The 26,109-nt window shown below is 34.6% G+C and overlaps 1 protein-coding gene across 1 annotated transcript in view; it reads left to right on the plus strand.

Moving 5' to 3' along the window:
• LOC148956699 (zinc finger protein castor homolog 1-like) overlaps positions 1-26,109 on the plus strand; it is a 207,362-nt gene that overhangs the window by 178,761 nt on the left and 2,492 nt on the right. The window contains exons 16-21 of the mRNA XM_089086777.1: positions 7,727-7,947; positions 10,329-10,534; positions 13,885-14,271; positions 15,563-15,763; positions 16,691-16,916; positions 23,910-24,133. Coding sequence (XP_088942903.1) covers positions 7,727-7,947; positions 10,329-10,534; positions 13,885-14,271; positions 15,563-15,763; positions 16,691-16,916; positions 23,910-24,133 — 1,465 coding nt within the window. The remainder of the gene's footprint in view (positions 1-7,726; positions 7,948-10,328; positions 10,535-13,884; positions 14,272-15,562; positions 15,764-16,690; positions 16,917-23,909; positions 24,134-26,109) is intronic.

Here is a 26,109-nt window from a genome sequence, read left to right on the forward strand (position 1 = left end):
ATTACATAGTATTCGAATGAAAATTTATAAACAACAGCAAACGATGTTTTTCTAGTGGTTTTAAATGATTTTTATTGGTTCCAGGTGGCATCACTTGCCAAAGTGTTAGACAAGGAAGCACTAACGAATTTTACCTGCTGTGTGTAATGATTATCGACAAAGACCAGCGCTTTGGTGAAATAATTAATTGGTGGCAGTGTAGGATGGCATTTGCTCCCTCCCTAGATTTTTACCCTAGACCCACCCCCTACATTTAAAAAACTTTTTTGGTAGTCTCTTAAAAAAGTTTCTTTCATAATTTTTGTGAATTTACACCTCTAAAATTATAGCAATATTTGAAAAATCACAGTAAAGTTGGTACTATAATGATGATTTGTGGCAGAAGCTTATGGACTCGCCATTTTTCCTGACTGGCTTAACACTCTGGTAGTTCAGCTGCCTTCCTTCATGTGTGATATCTCCATATTTTCTATTTTGCAGTTTTCTTCAATTTTTCATTTTGTAGATTTTATTTCTGGGTTGCACCCTTACAACATGGAAATATTTAGAATTTGCTCTATTACGTATCTTAGAGCAACGTTACAAATTCACAAAAACTTGTTTTAGGAAGGGTAATTGAAAATCATATTTCTTGGCTTCTTTCATTCCAAAAAGTATATCCTTTTTTCAAACGGGCCAATACGCATGGAGGCTGTATCCTGGGGAATGGGCGTAGGGAGGGCGTGGCAGGGGGGGGGCAGCTGCCACCTCAATAGGCCTAACAGTCAAAATAATATTTTTTGTAATATAGTCATGTAACACCTCCTTTGAAAGCTCCTGACAAAGTAATTCCAATTAAATTGAATTGAAGTTATCAAGTATTTTGCAATTACCCATGCCCCAGCCAGTTAAACATTTGCCTCTCAATTACTTGGACTATCTGTCTTGGCTTTTCTCTGTCTACAATTACCCACCGTCTTGATGCAACCAATGCAACCTATTGCAAAATACTTGATAACTTCAATTCAATTCAATTTGAATTGAAGTTATCAAGTATTTTGCAATAGGTTGTATAGGTTACATCAAGACGGTGGGTAATTGTAGACAGAGAAGAGACCTTCAAATTTACATTAGATATGGCTGAAAAAGCAGATGGTTGGAAAAGCAGTGGATAAAAGGCCCTCCATCACACTATTGACTGCCCCCCCTAGACAATATGCTGCCTATGCTCATGTCCTGGGGACATATTTCTCTCTTGTACACCCCAACACCGCCTCTTATCCTTTCCAATACCTTGCTTAAAATTATTATATTTACCAAACAGAGCTTTTTTGTGTCAGACTCTTGTGCATGTTCTACAAGTAAGCGAAATGTTAGCATAAGAAAAAATCTTGCTTTAGCACTGTTTCCAGAAATAAAAGTATGACGCCCCATTTGTTTTATTGTACCCCTACATGACCTTACTTATAGATATTGGAAAAATACGTGAATGGTTTGCTTCAGATTAATTTAAATGTATTATAAGAAATCAATATTTCTGAATTAATAAAACCTCGCTGTTCCATTATTATTTCGAATGAAGCTATAAATGACATCACTTAAAAGTGGACTGTTTAAGCGAAAAAAGTTTTAAGACCACCAGAGAGATGACCATAAATTTCGACATTTTTGCGTGACAAGACAGCATACAGAACGCTGAACAAAAGAGAATAGCCTAATCAGGAGACACACCAAGAATTGCATCTTCATGTAAACAGAACATGTATGAAATACATGATGGATGAAATGGGATGACAGCTTCTAACAGAAAGGATTTACCAAAAGTGCAGTAATTCTAAATTATCTGGCTATTATGCCCAATTTTCATTTCAGTTTGATATGAATTAAATGTAGAATAATTGAGAAAGGGAAACTTAAGCCATTATCGAAAATGTTGCTAATTTTAAGTCGTATCTTCTTATCTAAAGTATATATGGTGAGTAATTTATAATCTCAATAATTTTTGTTTGATTTAGCGTTTGAATCGATCGTTTGCCTTCCCCCTCCCTTATAGGTTTAGGCCCCTTTGGGGGATTATTACCGTTTATTTGTGTTGTGTTTTTTTTTAATGATAAATAGATATTACCTAATCTTGTCAATAAAAAAATGAGTTTACTATACTATGTTATAAATATTTGAAATATCAACATCCCCCCACTTTTAATAAAATAGCATTATATTATCAAATTTAAATGAGGAATCGAAAGAAAAAGACTAAAACTTTGTTACAGTTTTATATGCCAAAGTTTTACAATGTCAAGAAAATTTTGACCCAGTGTCAAGATTATCCTAAGTCTGAACACCCTCCTTGAGTCTACATGAGCTATAGCCTGGCCATATGGCGATAGCTCTCTCTATTGTGTGCCCTGTTCGCGTTGCAGAGAGCCGTCAACAGACCAATTGGCCAAGTTGACCCCCTTCTTTCCTCGTTTTTCTTTTCTCACGCTATCTCTCTGGACAATAATACTTGGTTCTTTGACAAGACACGTATAAAACTAAGAGACAAGCCTGTTGTCTTGGCCCATGGACAGTCAAGCTCCTTATGACAAACACTTCTTTCCATTCAACTCAATAAAATAGGAAGAATGAAGTATGAAAGTTTTCCCAAAATATATTTACACCTGAGATGCCAAATGGACACTTTTAGTGGCTTTTGGACACTTTGTCACCCTGAGAAACACAATTGGGTAAAAAAGGCAGCTTTTTGAAAAAAAGGACACGTTTTGTACATTTTTCCAAATCAAAAACCAAATGTCTCTATTTCTTCATTTTTTTATAAATACGACTGCTTTTAATTTGTACTTTACTTTTAAGCTTTGGTAAGGTCTTGTGGATTTTTCTTAGATGTTTTTGCGCCCTGCGCGAACACTATTTATCAACCGAAAAGGAATAGGACCTAAAGTCTTAACCAATTTGGTATGCTAGAACTATCGGATCCATTTTTTTCTTCTATCTTACGGTTGACGTTTGTCATCAAGTAGGTCAACTTCAAGGACTCACCTACTGCTGGTGGCAAAGTCACCAAGGCCGCTGAGAAGGCTGGAAAGAAGAAGCGAATGGCCATTCCATGCTGGCGCGCTCCGCGTAAATCCCTGTGGCGTGTAGCCGTGTGCATATGGCTATTATTACACTGCTGTCATAGAAAAAAAGGAGTTTCGCAGAAAAGCTGTGTTGGGGCTCAATTCTATTTATAGCCGCTAGCGAATGTTTCTGTTTTATATTCTACACTTTCAGCTGTGATTTTTTGTCAAATGCTGGTCGCCAGTTTCTATCGAGTATAATTCAAGCGAACTTATTTCAATTGGCATTGTCTCGTTACTTTTTTAGTTCTCGAAAACGTCATTTTTGCTCAGGGCTGCTTCTAAATGTTCAGAAAATGGCAAGATAGAGCTGCTGTTAAACAGTTTTACTACTTGACCAACCAGTTGGCTGAGTGGTTAAGGTGATCGACGTCTTATGTTTAACTTTAAAACCATGTAAGTCAAAATAGACATCTCGTTGCTACAGCCGTTCGGACCTTGTCGCACACAAAGATCCTTAATAGCAGCCGAAGATCAAAGACTCGCATCTTTTTTGCATAACTTATGAAAATGCCAAAGTGAAAATGAATTTCTATGGTTGGTTCTTTTCTTTTTGACTAAGATAGGTAGCAGTATCAATAATCAATATATCATTTTGCTCTGTTGACATTCTCATGACGATTTTTTTCTGCCATCTCTACAAATTGAACTAGCACTAAACTTAATTAATAAGTAGTGTTAATGTCAAAGCTGGAAATAACTGCAGAACTCATGCAGGTAACAGACCGCTAGGTAGCAAATCTAAGAAGGACGAATTTCACATGTTTTTCGGCACTTTTTTCACAGGTTTTGAAAATTCATAGTGGTAACCCTGTATTTTGGCTAATTATCTAGAGGGACACTAAAAGTGCCCTTTATTGGCGGATTTGGACACTTTTGTCTCTAAAAGTTTTGGCAACCCTGATTTACACTGACAATTGGACTTTTGAATGCTGAATTATGGACAACACTCTGAATCCTGAAGATTTGCGTTGTTAATTCACAATCTGACAGTCCAAAACAAGTTACTGGATTGTCAATGAACAAGTCTCATAAATTACTTCTAACCATTTTTTCGCTCTTGCCTTGCGTATAACTCAATGAATGAAATAACACCTAATTGAAAATATCGTATGCTAATGAAATGGCTTTCAGCAGGTTTAGAAAAAAAAGCCAAAAAAGCCTGTGATCTTTCGTTATTTCGGAGTGTTTGACCCTTTAATTAGCTTAAAATGTCTAACCTGTATACCTGGATTTTCAAGTTTCTTTTTTATTCAAAATTTGAATGCTGAGTCAACAAAAAAACTGTCAAATTTACCAGAATACCCGCAACAGCTTGTTAAATACCTTATAATGATGTCTTCTCAAAGACAGAAAATTCAACATTAAAGTCGAAGGTCGTCCCTGTAATTTTCAAAAACCTATCCATTATGCTTAAAGTTGATTATTACTTTAGTGAAGGAAAATAAGGTTTTTGACAACTTTACATTGATAATTTGCTACGTTTTTTTTTCACAGAAACAATGGTTAATCACCCTTTAAAAAAAACTTGATAAGATACAGTAAAAATAAAACTATGAGCTATCTAGGCCATTTGCTTTCTTCATCTTATTCTTCGTATTAAATAAAAAAAAAAGTTTTTTAAGCTAAAAATAAGGAACGACGTTAAAACTTAAACCGAACAGAAATTATTCCGCATATGAAAGGGGCTGTCCCCTCCTCAGCGCCTCGATCTGTACGCTAAAGTTTTTTTATTGTTTAAAAAATAGAGTTGTGAGAAAGTAAAACTTTAGCGTAAAGAGCGAGGCGTTGCGGCGGGGACAGCCCCTTTCATATACAGAATAATTTCTGTTCGTTTTAAGTTTTAACGTCGTTCCTTACGTTCAGTTAAAAAAAACTTGTTTTTTTTATTTAATTTTTTAACGTTTTTGAATTAATGCAGGTTTTGATTTTTGCTCACCGTACATTAATAATTAAAACAAAATTTGAATATTAATTTGACTTTTTTTTTGTTAAATGGCTTTCTCGAAACTTGTTTAATTTTATTTACGAACATTTTTATTAGTAATAAATATACGTAACTTACGAATTAACTTATGTAACGAACTTCTATATTCATATATTTTTAATTCGTATGTTAGAGGGTTTGCCCCCTAGTCAATACCTTGCTCTTTAAGCTAAAGTTCGAATTTTGTTCCAATTCTTTTAAAATGACCACTAATCACAAATTCCATTAATTAGAATAAATAGCTCTTATAAAAGCACTAAGAAATCTTTGTATTAAAAAGCAAGATATTGCCTAGGGGTAGAACCCAATCATATACGCAAAGTTTTCTGTCGTTTTAAGTTTTGATGTTGCTCCTTACTTTCAGTTGAAAAACTTGTTTTTTTTTATATATAATTTCTGATCTTTTTTTTTAAAAAATAATGCTGGGAAATCCAGCGACCCCTTCATAGCAGTGGCCCTTCCCCCACGAAAACTTCCTCCATGGAAAGATCCTCCCACATAACCCTCCACCCCCCCACTACCAGAAAAAATCCCCCCTGAAAACGTGTGGATACTTCCCAATAACCAATACTATATGTAAACATTGGGTAAAGTTCATAACTTTCAGCCCTCCCCCGGGGACTTTGGGGGATTAAGTTATCCGAAAAGACAGTTATTATATTTTCGACCATGCTGAACAAAATGGCTATCTCAACATTTTGATCGGGCAACTTTGGGAAAAAATGAGCGTGGAAGGGGGCCTGGTTGCCCTCCTTTTTTTGGTTACATAAAAAGGGCACTAGAACTTTTAATTTCCGTTCCAATGAGCCCTCCCACGATATTCTAGGACTACTAGGTCGATACGATCACCCTTGGAAATAAAACAAAAAAAAAAACAAATAAACACGCATCCTTGATCTTTCTTCTGGCAAAAAATGCAAAATTCCACATTTTTGTAGATACGAGCTTGAGATCTCTGCAGTAGGGTTCTCTGATACGCTGAATATGATGGTGTGATTTTCATTAAGGTTCTATAACTTTTAGGGGGTCTTTCCCCTTTTTTCTAAAATCAGCCAAATTTTCTCAGGGCTAAACTTTCTCGCGTAACTTTTGATGGGCTGGACTAAACTTGATGAAACTTATATATTTGAAATCAGCAATAAAATTTGATTCTTTTGATGTATCTATTGGTATCAAATTCCGTTTTCTAGAGTTTCGGTTACCATTGAGCTGGGTCGCTCCTTACTTACAGTTCGTTACCACGAACTGTTTGATAACTGAGAAGGCACACAATCGCTTTCCGGACACTACTCTCTTCAGTATTTTCAAGAAAGGATTTGAGCTAGATAAATGAAACTTTCAGAGTTCTTCAGAAATTGGTATTTGAGGCAGGGAAGTCAATTCTTAATAATGGAGAGGGGGCAAGGATTTTTGTAAAATGAAGACAAAAAAGAAGTTTTTAAAAGTCTAGGGGGAGAAGGAAACACATTTTTTCGATTTTTTCAATGAAAGAGCCAAAAACGGCATTTTGGAAAGTCTGGAGGGGGAAATAAATCTAGAAGGCGATCACCCCCCCTGTTCCCAAACTGGAGCCCTTGATTTGATTTCTGAATATTTTATTTGTATAGATATATAGGTCATATTGTAAATAAGAAGTTTGAAATTCAAAGGACAAGCTGTGAATATGAAAATTAAATTTATATGGCTTGCCTTTGGGAAATATACAAAAGGCAAAGTTGTAACAAAGAAGCTAAGTAGAGCTACTTGCGATTCCTGGAGAATGGAACAAAGTGGCTTGGTCAAGTGTTGGGTTTAAACTTTAGATTTAGTCCGTATTAATTACAAAAAAAGTGACAGGTACGGGCCAAGTCAGGTTAAAAAAGCCGAGCTGCAATAGGACCATTTAGTATTTATCAAAAATATTCAAAAAGGAAGTTGTTAAAGGAAAAAGTCGACAATACCAAATGAAAAGAAAACAAAACATAAAACAAAACACAAAAAACAATAGAGCTCGAAAAGAATTATAAAGGGAATAACAAGTCAAAAAATAATAATGAAAATGTTTAAATAGTAAAGGGCTTTCAACAGAGGAATCAAATTTTAGTGGGTTTTGGTTAATAGTCTCTCCCATCCATGGCTGAGGAAGTGTCTGCCACAATAATTGCCAAAAGGAAAGATTTTAATTAAATAATTAGGATATGCTGGAAGACAGAATTAGAACTTTGTTTAGATCGCCTAAAAGTTCATTTTTTAGATATACCATATTATTGCAATGAATGAATATCAGAAGAAATCTCTTAATGGAAAAAAAACCCTTTAGTACAAACATAGACTAATGCTGCTTTAATGAAATAAAGGAAAAATACGAAAGGGTAATTCTAAAATGAGCACAGAAGGAAATAGATAGAAAATTAAAGGATGTACCAGAATTAAAAACTCACAGAGCTTTTAGAAGGTACTAAAAAAATACTCATACCGACCGAAAATTTTTATTTTCATAACTCCGAAATATAGCTTTTTATTTGATGAAATTTGGGTAAAAAGAAATAAAACTAACAATAGTTCTCTGAATGTGCAAAAAAAGTATACACAGTGCAATCCAAAATGTTTATATTCTTTTGTGACCAACGAAAATTTTTTACCAAAACTTTTATTGTTTCAGGGCGAGAGATTTGACCCAAACATCTTCAGTGTTCCAGACATGATGGATTGTCCTTTAGGTCCTTGCCAGTTGTCAAAAATGTTGCACTTCCACTGTGTTTTACCTCGATGTGGCTTCACTACAAGTGACAATGAAGTGGCATCTGCACATCGTCATCAGCCTTTAGAAGCTTTTGCAGCTTTTAATGACTCTCTTGAGTGCGGTCACCCAAAATGTTTAAGGTAGTTAACATGAGGAAATGATAACAGACATGGTGCATTATCCTTTAGGTCCATACCAGTTCGGAAAAATATTTCACTTTCCCTACGTTGTCCTTAGTAAAATAAAGGTATAATTTTTTCAATCCACTTTTTTAAAAAAGGCCTAAAGTACACACAAAAAAAGAAAATTCAGAAAACTACTTGAGTATATAATTCTCATAAAAACGCAAAATGACCGGAGTAAATAGTACTAAAAACCCTCCAGACAGTTTCAAAGACACAAAACGACAGTCTCAGTGCCAGGACTCATCAAAACATCCGCATACCAGGATGAAATGACCATCACCGTAAGTAAGATTCATCCTTCAGCTTTAAATGCAACTTTTCATGTGAAGTCAAAATATCGGTTGCACCAAACTTGCAAATAATTTTATGTTTTTTTACCACCAAGTTCAATACAATAAAAATTTAGAATAACGGAAATATAACACTCTTATATCCCACATTCACCAGCATTTAGAAATGGATGTGCACATGACGGAAAAAGAATGGAATGGTCACAAAAAATGGTATGGCTTCATTAAAAATAACATTGTATACATCTAAGCATCAAAATATATCTGCACATTAGCTTTTACATGCTTTTACGGCTCGTTAAATGTGCCATAAAAGTTTTTTGCGGTAAGCAATATAAGAAAAAAAAATGTAATGATCAACCAGTTCATCAATTCAAATTTCGAATTCCTTTGGAACTGTCCTAGAAGACCCAAATGCCAATCTCTGTGAGGTCAATGCTCCAAACTGAATTGGTGTAAACCAATTAAAGACTCATAATGATGCAAGTGTTGATATATACAAAATGATAGCCTACGTTGTTCAGTTACACACTGTTATTTCCATTTTTTTTTTTAGTTAAGTATTGTGTTCCTCGGAAGCTCTCAACACCTTATTCTCACTGTCTTGCAATAGCGATTTCATATAAATAAAAAACGAAATTCAATCCGTACAAATTCTCAAACTAGACAAGCCACTCAAAGTATCAAGGACATTATTCGCTGCTTGGACCCAGGCTACCCAAAGCCACTTTCCATAAATGAATCATATACTGAAGAAAGCTTCCAACCATTTTCAATTAAAACTGTGTCTTAGTTTAATCTTTTATTTTAATCTTAGTATCACCATGCTAGCTTGACTAGAATTAACATCTAGTCAGTAACATGAAGAGAGAGTTGGTATGTTTTCAGATGCTCAGAAAAGTTAATTTTCACGTAATACTCATTGCCTGCTACGTGACAAAATTATCAGAATGCCTTTTTTTGCTTGTATTTATTGTACATTTTGTTTATGAAAACAAATTACATTATATTATTGGTATAAATAACCTAAATGCTGATCCAATTTTTGTTTTAGAAAAATTATATTTGAAGTACCAAGGACATCAAAATGAAAACATTTTTTACTTCTGGATGAAAACCCCGATTCTCTGAGATTTTTCCCCTGTTTTTCTTTCAAAGCTATAAAGCTGTTAAGGAATTACAATTTTATTATGTGTTTGAAGGATGTTGAACAACATTGAACGATGAAAATAAATAAAAATAATTAGTCGAATTTGGCAACATTTTCCGTCGGTAAAAATTCAAACATTAATATTTTTATTTATTTTAAAACCCGTCACATAAAGAAAAGAAAAAAACAAGAAAAAAACAAGAAGACGGAGCAATGAAAGAAAACAAAATAATACAACTTCAGAGACAACAATTAAACACTTCACAAAATACAACACAATATCTGAATGTTTACGGACAAAGAACGCTGCCAAATTGAACTAATTACTTGTGACTGTTTATTTTTACAACTCAACATGGTAGCACTGACGAAAATGTAATACTTCCCTAAAAAATTTGCAATGTTGAAATAACTGAAGAAAAAAAAGAAGAAAATTGTGATTTCTATTATGAAAAAACCTAGGATGGGGAAAAATTCTAACATTATTAAACTGTTGATTTGTGAAGGCAACTAAACCTTCAAAAGAAAGCTACACCTTTGTTATCGGTTTGGTGCCACGTGTTTTTAGCTTCTTTTTTTCATTTATGTTTTCATCTTTTTTGACTTTGCGCCTACTACCACCTAATTGTATTAACGCGTACGTTGGTCTTCTTCTTTCAAAATTTAATTTTCGATGTTTCCTAGTTTTAAAAGTATATGGTGGAGTAAGTTTCCACTTAACCAACTCAAAAAATCCGAAATCATGTCTATCGTCCATTGCACTTTAATGAACCCATTCGTTTCTTTGTCTGTTTCAAATTGTATTAGAACCTAAATTACATATTTTAATTTATTGATAAATTTCACTAACTGTTTTTAAAGATTTTCTTTATTTCAATTTATTTACCTTTCTTTAGTGCCAAGATATCACAACATTTTCATTGCTTACGTACTGGTTGTAACTTTATTTCTGTAAGCGCTGATGCCATGTTAAGCCATGATCGTGAGCATTTTACGGATCGCTCAGAAGCACAGGATGGACGAAAGTCAGCAACTCCTTCAGATGGAAATGAGCCAAGGGCACCGAGTCAAAGTGAACATGATTCTCCACACAGAATAACAGGTAAAATATCTCCTAAAAACTGTTAAGTAGTCTGTAAATCTAATTGACTAACATTTGAAGGTAGACAAAGGCGATCGGTGAAATATTTAAACAGGCCAATTTTGGATTTTTCTAATACGCTTCTTAATACGAGCGCTACCTATAAGAAAAATTTGCAGATAACAGTAAAATATTTATAATACCATGTTTCCTTTTTCAGAATATAATAAACCATTAAAATTTTATTTGTTTTGATTAGATAGATTCTAATGAGTTATTTTTGTAGGCCTATTGTGCTGTTTCCCTTTTCTTTTCGGTGTATCATCGCTATGTTCGATTTATTACAGTTTTTTTAGCTGTATTTATTTACTTGTCTATTATTAATTTATTTGTTTTATTATTTATTTACATGTTTACTTATCGTTTATTCTCATTCATTTTCAGGAAAATAAAACAGATTAATATTATATATAAGAAAAAAAATTGCATTGGTTTCTTCCAAATTTAAAGGGAACCAATGAATGTACTAAGTTAGGCTTCCAAAGAATTTGACATTAAGCCTAAAAACGTAAATCATAAACTAGCTATTATTGCACTGTTACATTATAAATTATTATTGATTATTATTATACAATTACATAAATGTTATTACAAATTACACAATGGTAAAAATAATGTAATTTATGCGGAATTATAGCTGACGTCAAGATGTATGAAGCCATGTATGGAAATTCTGAGGACCAAGGTTCAAACCTCCTTGTCGCAAGACCTTCTGTTTCAGAGATTGACATAAATAGAACCAAAAAACAGACAGTTTTTTATATGTTGGCCTGAGGTAGCTTTGTGTTGTGAGGAGCTATTAGTAGTAGCAGCAACTGCCCCATTATTAAAACTGATCCTTGGACATTATAAACTATTCTTCTGTTGCAAAACTTCGCTCGGGATATTTGCTTAATATTTTTACATTGTTTCTTGTAGGTTTTAATGGAAAAAATCTTCAAGCCCATTTTCAAAGTGTATATGTTTTCTTTTTTATTTTCCCAATATCAAATATTTTTACTAATTTCTATTATTTATATTTTGAAAATGGCCGTTTTATGCCTTTATCTTTCATGTCTATGTGCAATTTACAATCGAAAAATTATACCCCTTGCATTTATTTTCGCAATTAAAAAAAATGTATGCAAAGTATTTTTATTTGTAAGTATTTAATGCCTTTTGTTTTTTATCTTAATCTGTAATTTACTCTGGAAAAATTATGTCTCTCTCCTTTAGATAAAAAAACAACAAAAAAAACAAGAAATAATTGCTATTTATGTACAATGTATTTCTTGTGTCTAATTTTTGGGTCAGTTTGCAATTTACCCCAGGACAATCATGTCTCTTTTCTTTATTTTTATAATTTAAAAAGACACGTATACACTATTATGATTTATTTTTTAAGAATAAGTTGCTTTATTTACACCTTTGACTTTTGTGTCTGTGTGTAATTTATTATCAAAAACATGTAAAACTTAGTTTAACAAGTTAATCTCTTTCATGAATTTTTACATAGAATTGAAGTAAATAATGTAGATGGACCCTAAGTAAAGGATGTATTTTATGTGAAATTATTTCTTAATATTGGGCCAGTTTCTTTTCTTCATTAAAGCTATGTAAATAATCCGTGAGAATTGCTCCATGCTAAAGCAATTTCTGCTCCTTAGTCACCTAGATGGCTCCAAATTATTTAGTTAGCCTCTGTAGATGGGGTTACAAGAACTATGTAAAGGAATCTAAAATTTCATGGGAGGGAGAAAAGGGTGAACTCTTAATAGAGTGGTTACCAAAGAAAATAAAGACATGGACTAAGAAATGTGTATTTGTTGGGGCCCTCTTGAGCTGTAACCAGTTGTCTTAATAGTTGTAGTATAATAATGAAGCTAATTAAATATAAGTAATTAATGCCAAGGGATAAAAGTGTTTATTGCCAAACTTTAAATACTTATAAACATATCAGCACACAGGGGGAGGGGAAACCCAGAAATTGTTAAATCATTCTAATTTCTGCTAATTTTTTTATATTCCAAAAATAAAGGCAGGTTACATAAGATTTCCGGAGTAAATTACAAATTGATATACAAATGAAAGGTGTAAAATAGTTATATTCAAAACATAAATCATAATAATTTATGTCTATTTTTTTGTATTGTAGAAAAAAAAAGATGCACAAACATTTTGAAATTGGATTAAGCCATTTTTTCTAAATCTATAAGAAACAATTCCAAAACATTAAGTAATAATCCCAACCAAAGTTTTGCAACAGAAGACTAGTCTACGGAGTCCAAGGATCACCTTTAGTTTGCAAAAGAAAGAGAAAAGAGGCAACCCTAAAAAATATATCTTTCAACATTCAAAGGAAAAAGGAAACACTACCCAACTCAAATTTATATCAAATTAAAAAAAGTATCTTTCTAAATGTAAAGATCATAATTAACGAAAAAGAATTGCAGAATCCTAATCAACTATTTGCAATTTCCCTTAAAAAAATTTAAAATTATGTCTAGCAATTGAACATTTTGTGAAGTATATATTTAACAATTAATTCGTTCTATCAGCTGTTTTTCTGCTACTACTCTTACTAATCAAGGAGGGGAGGGGGAGGCACACGCCCGTCTTCACAATAGTTTATAAGAATTGTCTGAAAAAATCTGGTATTTCAAGGGCAGGAGAAAATAGGGATGTCGAAATAGAGTGGTTTGAAGGAAAGAATTATGCATTTGTGTTGGCTATGTTCTACTGTCATAATTTGCTTTTAAAAATAATTAAGGCTATCCAATATATAATTGGTGCCAGAGCGGAAAAGTGTTTTTAGCCAAACTTGAAATGCTTACAATTAAACAAGCACACAGGGGGAGGGGCAACCCCCACCCTGATATCTGTCTCAATCCCCTTCTTCCAACCCAGAAAAATATGCATTTAAAATCGTACTTTTAGGTAAATTAACCATTCATTCTTTTCGAGGCTTTTAAAACTTATAATTTAGCACTTTTAGAAATTTTGTTACTTCTCTTTATTCAGGAAGACATAAAAGGGCCCTTCCCCTTCTTAAACACCCAAATGTGGAGAAGTCAGAGAAAGGAAAGAATGGGATATAACTTGACATAAGAAATCTTGTAGCCTCACTTCATGGAGGCTCCACTAATGCTAGATCACAGTCTGGTTTGAAAAGAACAGCATTAGTTTAATATAGAATTTAATTTAATAACGACAGCAACTAATTAAATAAAACTAGTCAGAGTACAACTATCAATTTAACAAGTTCATTGTTTCATTGCTGATACTAAAAAATTTGTTTGTAATTGACTCATTTATCATTGAGTATCTTACAGTGGTGAGAGCAGCTGGAACTTTTTATCCTGTTCTTACACCGGGTACATCTTCACCAATCCAACGACAACTTGACCATTTCCAAGAAAAAGAAAACAAGGTCGTCATTGAGGAAAAACCTGTTGCATTTGGTCCAGACCAGTCCTGCGGTCGACCATTCTGTAAATTAAAAAGGCGTGAGCACTATCACTGTGGTTTGTGCAACCAAGCTTTCTCAGACCCAGAAAAATTAAGACCTCATATGCAAAAACATAGTGGCAGTGCTTTGAGTCCTAGTACAGCACCAAAGCAAGAGCCAGAAGATGAAAGATCATCCGACATCGATTCAGAAGAAGACTGTGGTAAATCTGACGATCAGGGACCTGAAAGGAGTGATGAGTACGTTCAAGGTTAGTTGATGCAACAAAAAATATGTTTTATATCTCAATTTTCAAGAAAATGAAAATACTATTGTCCCAAAATAATATTGAGAAAAGCCCGTTTAAGATTTTTTCAATATTTGATAAATCACAGAGAACAAGCACGTGTTGCATGTTCAGGAATTCAACTCGTTGAAAAATCTTGATTTTCAAGTGAGCTGCATATTTGATAGTTGTCATAAATTTATCCAAAGTTTCCTTTCAGTTCAGTGTATGGGTCTGCTGATATAAATGCCCATTAGTTTACTTAGGTTTGCGAGAGAGGTCAACTACTTTGTGCTGCATCTGATAAGGTAGTTTAGCATTGTCAGTTAGTTAGTCTGGCCTAAGGGTTAACTCAGGCTACTGAGATTAGACTATGTAGGCCTATAATACGTTGACATAGACAGGGTGCATTTGATATAGAGGGCTTCATGTAAGCTTCCCATTGTGAACCAGTTTCACTATTAAAGTCAGAGACACGAGTTTAAAGAATCTTTTCTTATAATACATCATTCTTCATTTCCCGGTAGATTCTGCTTAGCCGAGTGGTGCTAAGTCACGAAAGTTTGGACGGAGGGAAAAATATTCAGTTTTTGAGAATTTAGGGGGAATTTTTTTTCTAATTTTGATTTAAATTTAAATTTTTTATTGAAATTTTGGAATTCAATTTGATTTCAAATCTTTCTATTTTAAATTTTTTGTCTCTTTGTTTTCCTCATTTTTGTGAATCGATATAACGCAGCGATCGATGGCAACTAGAGCAGTTTAGTGTCAATTAACTGCTTCAGTAAATATCCTATTGCGTAGATCTTATTTAATCAGGATCCACCATGCCTTTCAAACTAATTTTGTCAAATCTACATTCTTCTGTTCTGTTTTCATTTGTCAACCAGACCTTTCAGTTTGACAAGTCCTTTTAGTGTGGGTAAACAAAGGGCAGCTCTCTATTTCACAGGAACTATTTCGCAGGTCTTATTTCACATCAAATTATTTGTCCTTCTTCATCAGTTAAAACAGGCATATATTTTGCTCTATAATTAGGTTCAAATTCTATTTCCCTCTCTTCTCCCATAACACTACCATTGGAGTTCCACTGGATATTGCGCAAGTTCTAGGATCCATTCACGCATGAGCCAATAACACCATGCCTAGTAGAACTTGAAGGAGTTGTTTTGACCCTCTCCCCTTTGTATACAGCCAACATAACTGCTAAATATTCGTGTTGAAACGATTTTTAAAACCTTAATTTAAAAAACTAATAGAGAAAACCCCTTTTCAGTGACAAGAGCCATGGAAAGTATGCAGAAAGTACCTCCCAGTGCAAATATTTTGCCAGAAGATGCATATGTGTCAATTGGGAGCCACCCTCTTCAGTCGTTAAATGCTTTTGTTGCTCCAATGCATCCGTATGGCTACATGGGTCCCCCTTTTATGGGACCTCATGGATTTAATCCAATGCTTTTTGGTCCACCTGGTCAAGGTATGATTTTTTCTATTCTTTCATTTGATATGCTTCTTTGGATAAATGGAAAAATTAGTTCTATTAAAAAAAATTAGAGCAGCAGAAGGAAAACTGAAGAGTAAAATTGAAAAATCCAACGCAGATATAGTAGTATTACTCGGTGTTTTAGCCGAAATCAGACTCTTTTCGGTGACGTATGACCAACCATGTCAATCATCTTTCTTGAAAAGTTCTTGTTGCCTAAAATGTCACAAAAAGACACTTATAATTAACCTTAAACGAAGAAGAATCAGTTAGGTGTAAAGGTGAGACTTTTTGTGTTAATGCCTCCGAAAATAGCTAAAGGTTTTCTTAATTTTCTTATTTAGATGGTTTTTTTTCATGGGCATAAAATGGGTTATTCTTTGTATTATACAACGTATTGATTTACCTAAATGTTATCTGTGCAGCAATGTATTTGTCGTGTATAATGCACTTATCTTCAAAGATGTTTGTTTATTTGAAGATTTAGTTTGGATCACTCACCAGTTCCTGTGAGCGCAGCAGCACTGATTAAACAAAGTATAAATGAAAAATAGAATTTAATTCATTTTACTTCATGTAAACTATTTTTCAAAATGTATTTTATTTCAATTCACACAAAAATTTGAGTCCTGTCCGAGTCTTATGATTGGACATGGTGTAGTTCACTTCCTATATACCTTTAATTTTTCGGAGCTCTAATTGCCTATCAAAAATTAATACTACAGTATTAATTAACTGTAATAACCATATATATTTTTTTGATACAATAAATCTGATATGCTTTATTCGTTAAAAATATTTTTCGTTTTATGTATAGAAAATAAATTACTACATCTCTTTTGCATTGTTAAGGAAAAAGAACACTAATACTTCAGGTTAAAATTATAAAATGTTCTTTGTTATATATGTTCTTTTAATTAGGATACATGCTACATGGCCCCCCTTTACCTTTTCCACCTTCAATGCTGCAACCCATTCCCACTAGTCCAATGGATGTCTGTACACCGCCCCGGAAACCTGCAGACCCACCTACCCCAAATACACCATCTACACCAGAAAGCCCTTGGGATCAAAAGAAAATTAGGCAGCCAACAAATACTAGGCTGCTCAAGGAAGAACCAGTACCTGATGGATATGTTAGATTTCGGTAAGTTTTCATTGAAAATCTGTCTTCAGGTCTTAATTATAATCCTTTTCTATTAATTTATTTTTCTGGTATATTTACATTTAACATTGACTTGTTCACTCTTTTAAATGGTACATAAAAAATGGAAGCTTTTACTGGATTATTCAAAATTTTTATTTGGAAATACCTGTTTTTAGGTTTGATAAATCCAACCTCCAAAATGAAAGGGTATGTACATATTTTCAAAATTCTAAACATGAGCAAAAATATTTGTTTTGAACGTCTTACGAAAAAAATTATTTGAATATTTAAATGAGTAGAATATATAAATGGTTTTAGTTTTATGATGAGACTTCATTTATAAGGTACATAAAACTACGTTGAAAGTATTTCAGCTACAGGTACTAAAATCCTTTCGTCCAAATTGCGCCTAATTTATTTATTTGTTGGAAAACCGTCTACAACAACATAGAAATAGCGGAGCTTTAAAGAAAAAACTAAAAATACACACACAAAAATACGACCTTCTACATAAGCAAAACAACAGCAAAACAAAACTACAACAAACATAAAATAACAAGACGAAACATAATAAAATAAAAATAGACAAAAAGCAACATAGATAATAGAAAACACACGAAAAATCACTGACATGAATGAAGAAATTGCTGCCTCATTACTCGTACCCATTCATTTTAGCAAACTCAACTTTTCAATTATGTTTTGCAATTTGTCTAGCAGCTGATACTGCAGAGTGTGCTACTTTAAACCCACTAACATTTTGTGAGTTCCTGTACCAGAGAGGCAGGCGAAGCAGATAATTAGTAAATAGGCAAAATCTTAATCTTATTGTAAGCTATTAAGTTTTGCTAACATTTTCCGAAAGAGAGTGTCATACAGAATGTGAGGACGTGAAATAGCATTATAAAGGATTGTAAAAAGCAATCAGTCACGCCGAAATTTATAGGAAAAAGGCGTAGGATGCTGAAATTCAACTACTACTACTACTACTACTACGAACAACTCACCGCAGCACCAAGCCGCCTGAGGCCAACACAGCTACGCACGCTCCTCCTCCATCCCAATCTATTCAAAGCCTCCCTTTTTTACACACTCCCAGGAAGTTCCTATTTCCTTCAAATCTTTCTCAATTACGTCCTCCCACCCCCAGATGAGGATGACCTGCTTTCAGTTTAGCCCTAGACGGTTGGCTGTTATCCTTCATCTGCACAACGGGCCCTAGCCATATCAACCTTTCTTTCACTATAACGCTAGAAAGCGGGATTGAACCACTTTTTTTGTAGAGCTTCTGCTTGAAAAATGATCTGTAAGCCGGGTACCCAGAACAATCCGTTGGTAAGTTCTTTAGAAAACGTCTAGCAAATCTTTATCCGCTTTTCGAAGCACTCATGCTTCAGAGCCATATTTGACCGCTGTAAACACTGTAGCTTCTAATGTTCTAATCTTGGTTTGCAGACTCATCTTCTTATTCTTCCAAACTTTTTTTTAACTTTGAAAAAACACCCTGAGCCTTGGCTATTCTACTTCTATCATCTTCACTGCTCCCATCGTCTTTACTAAAAATAATACCAAGGTAAGTGAGGCTGCCCACCTGATCAATCTTTTCATTACCCAACATCACCTTTTCATCTTCACTTATTCCTCGTCTTAATGAGTCAGTCTTCTTAACATTAATTTTCAAACCTATTCTAGCACTCTGAACTAACAAAACCTCTAAAAGTTCATTCATTTATTTTGCTCACACTTCCTCTAGGATGCTTAAATCGTCAGCATAATAAAAGTCCAGGAGATTTTTTCCTCCCCATTTGATTTCGTGGTCTCCCATTGCCTTTCCTGTGCTCCTTAAGACAAAGTCCATCAAAATGGTCCATATAAAGGGGGATAGAACACAACCCTGCTTAACTCCTGATCTAATACAAAACAAGATGCTAACCTTATTTTCCTACTTAAACCGCAGCAGTGTTAATCTCGTACATAGCACTAATCACTTTAATGTGTTTATCTGGTATACCATACAAGGATAGGACTTTGCTAAGGCTCTTCTACCAACAGAATCGAATGCTTCCTCATAATCTATAAAACTGAGGACCAAAGGTGTTTGAAAACTCAGGCACTTCTCAATTATCAACCAAAGAGTGAAAATTTGGTTGACACATCCCCTACCTTTCCTAAGACCACGCTGTTCTTCTCCTATAACTTTGTCTACAGCATCCCTTAGTCTAAAAAGTATCATATTACTAAGTCATTTACTACCTACAGAGACCAGGCTAAGGCCTCGATAATTACCACACTCACTCTTATCACTTTTCTTATGCAGTGGTTTAATTAAGGTTTCCTAAAATCGTTAGGTACTTCCCCTTTTTCAAAAATTATATTCATAATCTTCAGTAACTTATTTTTAACCTCAGAGCCACCATATTTAAGGAACTCATTTACCACACTATCAGCACCTGGAGCCATACTATATTTTAACCCTTTTAGTACTGTCGCCAATTCTTCCTCATAAAACAAATCTTCCTTCACATCCAAGGTATAACAAACTTTTTCATTTTCCTCTATATCTTTCCCTGCAACTCAATCTCGGTTTAGCACATTCTCAAAATGTTCTGCCCATCTCTCTTTAGCTCTTTCCTTATCACTAATTGTGGCCCCGTTCCTATCTTTAACTGGGACAAGTACGGATTGACTACTCACTCGCAATTTATTAACATGCTTGTACAATATTTTACTATCATGCCGTCTAGCTCCTTCTTCCAGATCCTCGGGAATTTTATCCATGGCCTGCACTCAACACCTACTTAGTTCATATTTTAATGCTTTCTCCACTTTCTGTACATTCCTTTTGTTTTCATACTATCTATTGCTCAGACAATTCATGTAAAAGCCCCTTCTCCTCTATTAAACATAAAGCCTCTTCACTAATACTCCTAGCTGCAGTTCTAACTTTCTACCCTAAGACACCATCAGCAACTTCACAAATTGTTTTTATAAAGTTATTCCAAATATATTCTACATTGTCAAATTTTAAACTCTCTAGTTTAGTATTCAACTGTTCATGTAAAGTTTCTTTCAAATTGTCATCCTGGAGTCTACCAACATAATAACTTCCCGAGAGGTAGTTAACTTTTCGGAAATTTTAGCTTGAAATTTACCCTAGATACTACTAGATGGTGATCTTCACTTTTGACATCAATAACAGCACTCCTATATACCCTAGTATCTTGTATTGATCCTCCCAGTCTTATGTTTAGTATATCATAATCAATAAGGTTTGCTGTTTTACCACCACGTGAGTACCATGTTAATTTGTTAACTAGATTGGTTTTAACTAGATTGTTATTCCTACAAAATTGCAATAGTCTGTAGCCATTACTGTTTTCTTTTCCTACACCAAATTTACCTATTTTAGGATACCATCTATCCCTATTTCTACCGACCTTGGCGTTACAATCTACTAGTAAAAACATAATATTTCTACCTGGGACCCTGTCTATTTGCTCTTGTAACTGTAAGTAAAATTCATCTGAGTCACTAGTATCTCCGTCAGTCGGCGCTACAGGGGCATATACTACTATAACTGATACCCTGAACTTTTTAGTCATAAAATGAGCAATTTGTATTGTATTATTCATACCTTCCCAGCCTTAACAAAACTTAGCAGCTTCCTTATTCATCAAAGCCCTACTCCCTGTCTATGTACCCCATCCTTCCTGCATGAGTAAAAAATTCTATATCGCCTAATTTCATGCTTCCTACCCCTGGGAAATGAATTTCTGAAAGTCCTAATAAGTCCAGTTCGAATCGTCTGAATTCGTCAGTCATAATGTAGATACGATAGTCCTATTTTAACGTCGTAACATTCCAAGTTCCAATTTCCATGTTCTTTAAATCATTGAAATTATTTTGGCCTCAGGAAAAGCAATGATCCCGGATACAAGTGTAGGACCAGGATCACATATCTTCTCAAGTACACACCGAATCACTAAGCCGGCTTAGAACCAGACAGCAAGAAGTTTCTGGGACCTCCAGTATGAATGGAGGCTTTGTGCAAATTGTGAAATTCAACGTTTGAGCTGATCAAGAAGAAGCTTAAAAGTGTGGCAGATAGAAGATCCTAAGGGAGACCGGGATAAATTAGGTGGTCAACTGAGTGGTCACAACTATTCCCAAGAATTACAAATGGAAGTGTGTTACACATTTTCAATTCAAAAAAGATTATCTCGGATTTTGTAGAGATGAAGTGTAATCAAACTTTCTTGAATTCAGCTTGAGTAATTTCGAAAATTTCTTTGATCCGTTGGAGGGTCTGGCTAGTGTTCAAAATATTGTCAACTTAGTATGCCAAAGAAATATTGATTGAGGATGAAACCAATGACAATGGGCAAAGATCTTGAGGATCAACGAGGCAGATATTTAAAAAACTGGGTGTCGTGACTGCTCCTTGATGGGTCCTTCTTTAACTACGAAAAATCTACTACAAGGAACAGTAACATGCCTTTAAATGGCGGTAGTTTCAGGTGGATAGGTAATCTAAGAAATAAACAACAAAGAGAACGGAAGACAGTGGTGTTTATTCCGAGTTAGTTCATCTTACCACTTATGAACTAGTTTCACTTTCCTTCTTTTTTCACAGAATTCCTTCATTGATTCGTTCTTGATTTTCTCAAAATCTTCCTCACTTTTTGATTTGGTTTTGAAAAATAATGTAAGATAAACCCTTTCGTTTTAGACATGGTTTTATGCTGCTGCAAACATGACTGTACAATTAATAGCTGGGGGTGGAGGTCAGAGGACATTCCAATTTTGGGTTTAATACCCAAACATATTAGAGGCAGGAGTCCAAATCTTAACGTATGGGAGGAAACATTGGCGCACTTTTACTCACGTGTTTTGTTGTGCCTAATACCCACAATTTGGTGTATTTTAGCTTGTTCTGCCACAAAACCTAACCAGGGAAGGCGAAAATGAATGGATAAACTTTAGACGTGGACAAACTTATATCTTTCGCACAAAAGGTATTAAATCAGAAGTTGATTTTTGTGCAAAACCTTCTCCTTTGTTTCTGTCTAATCCTCATTTTAAATGCTAAAGCTATAAATAAACATTAATAGTTTTCTGTACTTTTCCAATTGATGTTATGTTGTCTATTATTGTTACAACCACGTAGTAGGACTAACTAGGTCTATTCACAGTTTTTTTTCGGCTTGTGAATATCAGCTCAAAGATTTTTGGGTTTTAGTGAAGATTTTACTTCTGGAATGCATTGTCTTTAACAATGCATATTAAGAGCAATGTGTCTGTTTCAATGGGTGTCACTTGGTAAGTTGTCTTATCATTTATTAAGGTAATTACCATTGTTTATTCATAGGAAAACCCGTCTAGAATAGCATAAAAAGGACTGTGCAATAACTGAGAAAAAGACACAAGAAAAAACTAACCTTGAAAAAGCAATGATAACAACATAAAAGTATTGGCTTATACGAGGAGAAAGAACCAGGAACTCAACATCAGCAACTGAACTATAACTAAAACGAGAATCCAATATTCAACTGTGTATCATCAGTGGTGCGTGCGGCAAACATTTGGCGAAATAGAAAATGGCAGGCCGGGATTTTGGCTTAATCAGTTTTGTTAATATGTTCCAGCAAGACATAAAATACAGGATCTAAGTCTGCGTGACAGCCTTTCAAAGAAGACGAGGGAAAACTGGTTGAAATCACAGACAAAGCATATGTAACACAGACGCCCAACTGAAATAATTTAATGGTACCAATCAATTTGGTGCTTGTGCTCGTTTATCCTCAGTTTATCAGGCTTCGAGCATGCATGAACGTCATCATACATAGTCTAAAGACACCCAGATACCCGACCCTTTTGTTTAATATTGGAAGACAGGGCACGTAGACATCTATATCATATTCTTTTTGTCTGTGGTGGAAATAAATTTTCTCAGAAAAAATTGAAGCATAGGAGGTGGATATTTAACGAGCGATTGTGGGAACGATCACAAGACTGCGGATTTTGCAGATAGAGACGTCGATAGAGAGGCTACTGAATGGGAAACGGTAAACTGTCAAAGCAATCTTGTCGTATGTCCTCTGTCATAATCAATGGAATATCCATTAATGTGAATCTTACAAATGTGGGAGAACTTACAATCAGACTAATTTGTAGGTCGCGCAAAAATGTTTGTATTTCATCATTATTTTTATCCCCTTGGAATGAAATAATATAATATACAGCTCATTATAATCTTGAAAGATTTAAAAACCGAATCAAACTTTTTGTTGCTCTTATAAGAAAGTAGCTTTTCTGGTCATTTTGCAACCTTCAAGTATTAGTACAAACTTCAAATTATTGGCAATTATAATATTCATCGAAATAACCGCTAAGTTATTGGTGATATTTACAAGATGGTCAGCTAAACTGGCTTTACTTGCCATTAATATTCCTGGCAATGGGATGGCTACCATGTCACGTTTTATAGGCTATTTCATCTAATTTTTTTTTATTCTAATAGCCATGATCAATTGAGCAAAGATGAAGATAACTTAAAAGGATTCACCATAGCAAAGGTCCTTGAATGTTCCCATTGCATGGGAATGATGATGAATATCCTATCCATCTGTTGGTTGTTTCCTTGAGGAGTTGATGTTGGACGTCTATGGGATAAATGATGGGGAGGATAGGCTGGTTGAAAATCTATGGAGCACCAGATGTTTTGAGACTTTATAACGTGTGTGTTGGTTTCTCTGGACAGCCACGAAATATAGAGGGGGATTTTTATAAAGTGTGTTAACGTGTAAGTGCTATTTCTGTTTTAACTTTTCATGTAGAGTAACATCTTCTTCGTTTCTGTGGCTTAGGGTTATTTATTGTTTATTATTTACTTGTTATTTATATCTTGTAGCCATGACCAATGGGGAATCTGTGCTAAATAAACATATCTGCATATCAGTGTTTGTGTCTTGGTCAACATAATCCATTTTCTAGGTTTAATGAAGATTGTCGATACCCTCAGTGTGGCTACAGGGAGCACCAAACTCATTTTCACTGTACGCGAGTCGATTGTGGATATAGTTTCTGTGACAAAACAAGGTTTGTTCAACACACAGCTAGACATGAAAGACTGGACACTCTTATGGGTGGAGATTTCCAGCAATATCGGGCAAATATACCATGCGGACGTCAAGGGTGTCTTCACATTGCTAGTTTAGGTGAGTGTAACTTTTGACATGGATTGTTGGTCATAAAAAAAATCAATACAGTAGGGCATGTGCGTTGGTCAAATCTTCAAAAGAAAATTCAGTGCCGCCATCTATCTAAATACATTTCTATTTTATGTTATCTCCGAGCCAAATTACCATTAAAATTGTCGATAAAATCCAAGTTGTGCACAACGTCAGGACCAATTATGTATTCAGTCCGTAATTCCTCGAGTTAAGCAATGTTCAACTATGAAGCCTAAAATTTGTGACTGAAAAATTTGTGATTGACTGGCATTTTTTTAAAATTAAAAAAATGGAAAATTGGAACGGCACGTTTCCTTTTTGCAGGATGGGTCTGGCGATAGATACAAAGATACTATGTTAGTATTTACTATTTGGAAAGAATATAGTGTTGTTGATACGAGATTTTCGAAACTGTGTCTTGCAGTTTCAATATTCAACTTCTGTTGTACACTATTGTTCATAATCTTGGCTTTTTTATAGATAAGTATAATTATGCTGGGGTTTGGGTATTTCTTTACTATTGTAAGTAGTGATTGTGTCAGAAAGGTTTAGTGAACAGCTGAACTTATTTTAGTTTCTTTTGAACTGAATAACGCTAAACAGGGCAAGAGATATGAAAGTTAGGGTAGCTCAAACTGGCCCAAGATAGGAAGTATTATCTGTAGACTTTGAACTATAAATATAGTCTCATCTAGAGATTACATATCTTTAGACTATGGAATAGAATAGGATTAATTCTACTGGCTCAGTCATAAGGATTCGTTCCCATCGCTTAAAAGCAGCTTAGCTTATTTCAGATTTTTTGGATTTTTATACCATCAAGAAGAGCAAATGACTTGCAGACAGTGGCGGATCTGGCCTCACTCTTGCTCAGGGAAAAATATTGATTTGCACGCCCCGCCCCCTTTCTCTCGAAACTATCACGCCAAACTTTAACAAAATTATCATTTATAAATGAAATTTTCATTTATTTAAATCTAATTTGTTTACTTTAGCCTCTGCAAAATTTACTTGTCTCGATCCAAATAATTGCTTCTAATTCTTCTCGTTCTATGCTCATTAAACCTAAATCATTTAGTGACTTTTGCCCCATAGTCGATCTGACCTTTCTTCCTAGTTGACATAAGTTCTGACCCCGCGCCCCATCCCCGAAGAAGTGATGACAACTGTGAAAAGGTTGAAAAATGGACATATATCTGAAGTGGGTGGGATCAAGGAAAAGATGTTGAAGACATCCCTTTGAGCCTATATGACCGTTTGGACTGCTCTCCTAGTGGTCATCTGGAATAAAAAAACAGCCCCAAAGGATTGGACCAGGGACATACTGGTCAAACTCTTCAAGAAGGAAGATGTACAAATCTGTGACTACTAGAGGGGCATCAACTTGACGTTTGAGTCTGTTAAAATGCTAGCCACACTTATATTACAATGCCTAAGAACTTTCCTAGACTCACACCTCAGGGAAGAGTAACACGTCTTTTGACCAGGTAGGTCTTGCTCTGATATTTTGCTTGATTTTAGTTCTTAGACTGATGGTTGAAGAGTTCAGGGACTGGAAAACAAAAATATACATGCTCTTGACTGTTTTTGAAAAGGCATTCGATTCCTTTGATAGAAGTAATTTAGGGAAGATTTTAAATTATTACAGAGTACCTGTTAAAGTCATCAAAATGATAATTGTGCTCTATAAAGATAGTGATTGTTGTGTGCTCACGAAAAATAAGGATATATGTTTCTTCAAGATAATGTCTGGTGTCAAATAGGGAATGTATCCTATCCCCGTTGCTGTTTGTTATTGTTATGAGCTACACTCTAAGGCAGTCTTCAGGCTCTGGAGTGAAGGTTAAGCAGCCGATAGATCTCTGACCTAGACTTCTATGAAGAAGTTGTTCTTCTCGAAGAAGCGAAACAGCGACTGCAGCTGCTACTCGATGCCATGGATGAAAAGGCCGAAAAAGTGG

This window comes from Artemia sp. Qi Xiang Cuo, chromosome 1 (assembly GCF_049724085.1).
Source record: "Artemia sp. Qi Xiang Cuo chromosome 1, ASM4972408v1, whole genome shotgun sequence".
NCBI lineage: Eukaryota > Metazoa > Arthropoda > Branchiopoda > Anostraca > Artemiidae > Artemia > Artemia sp. Qi Xiang Cuo.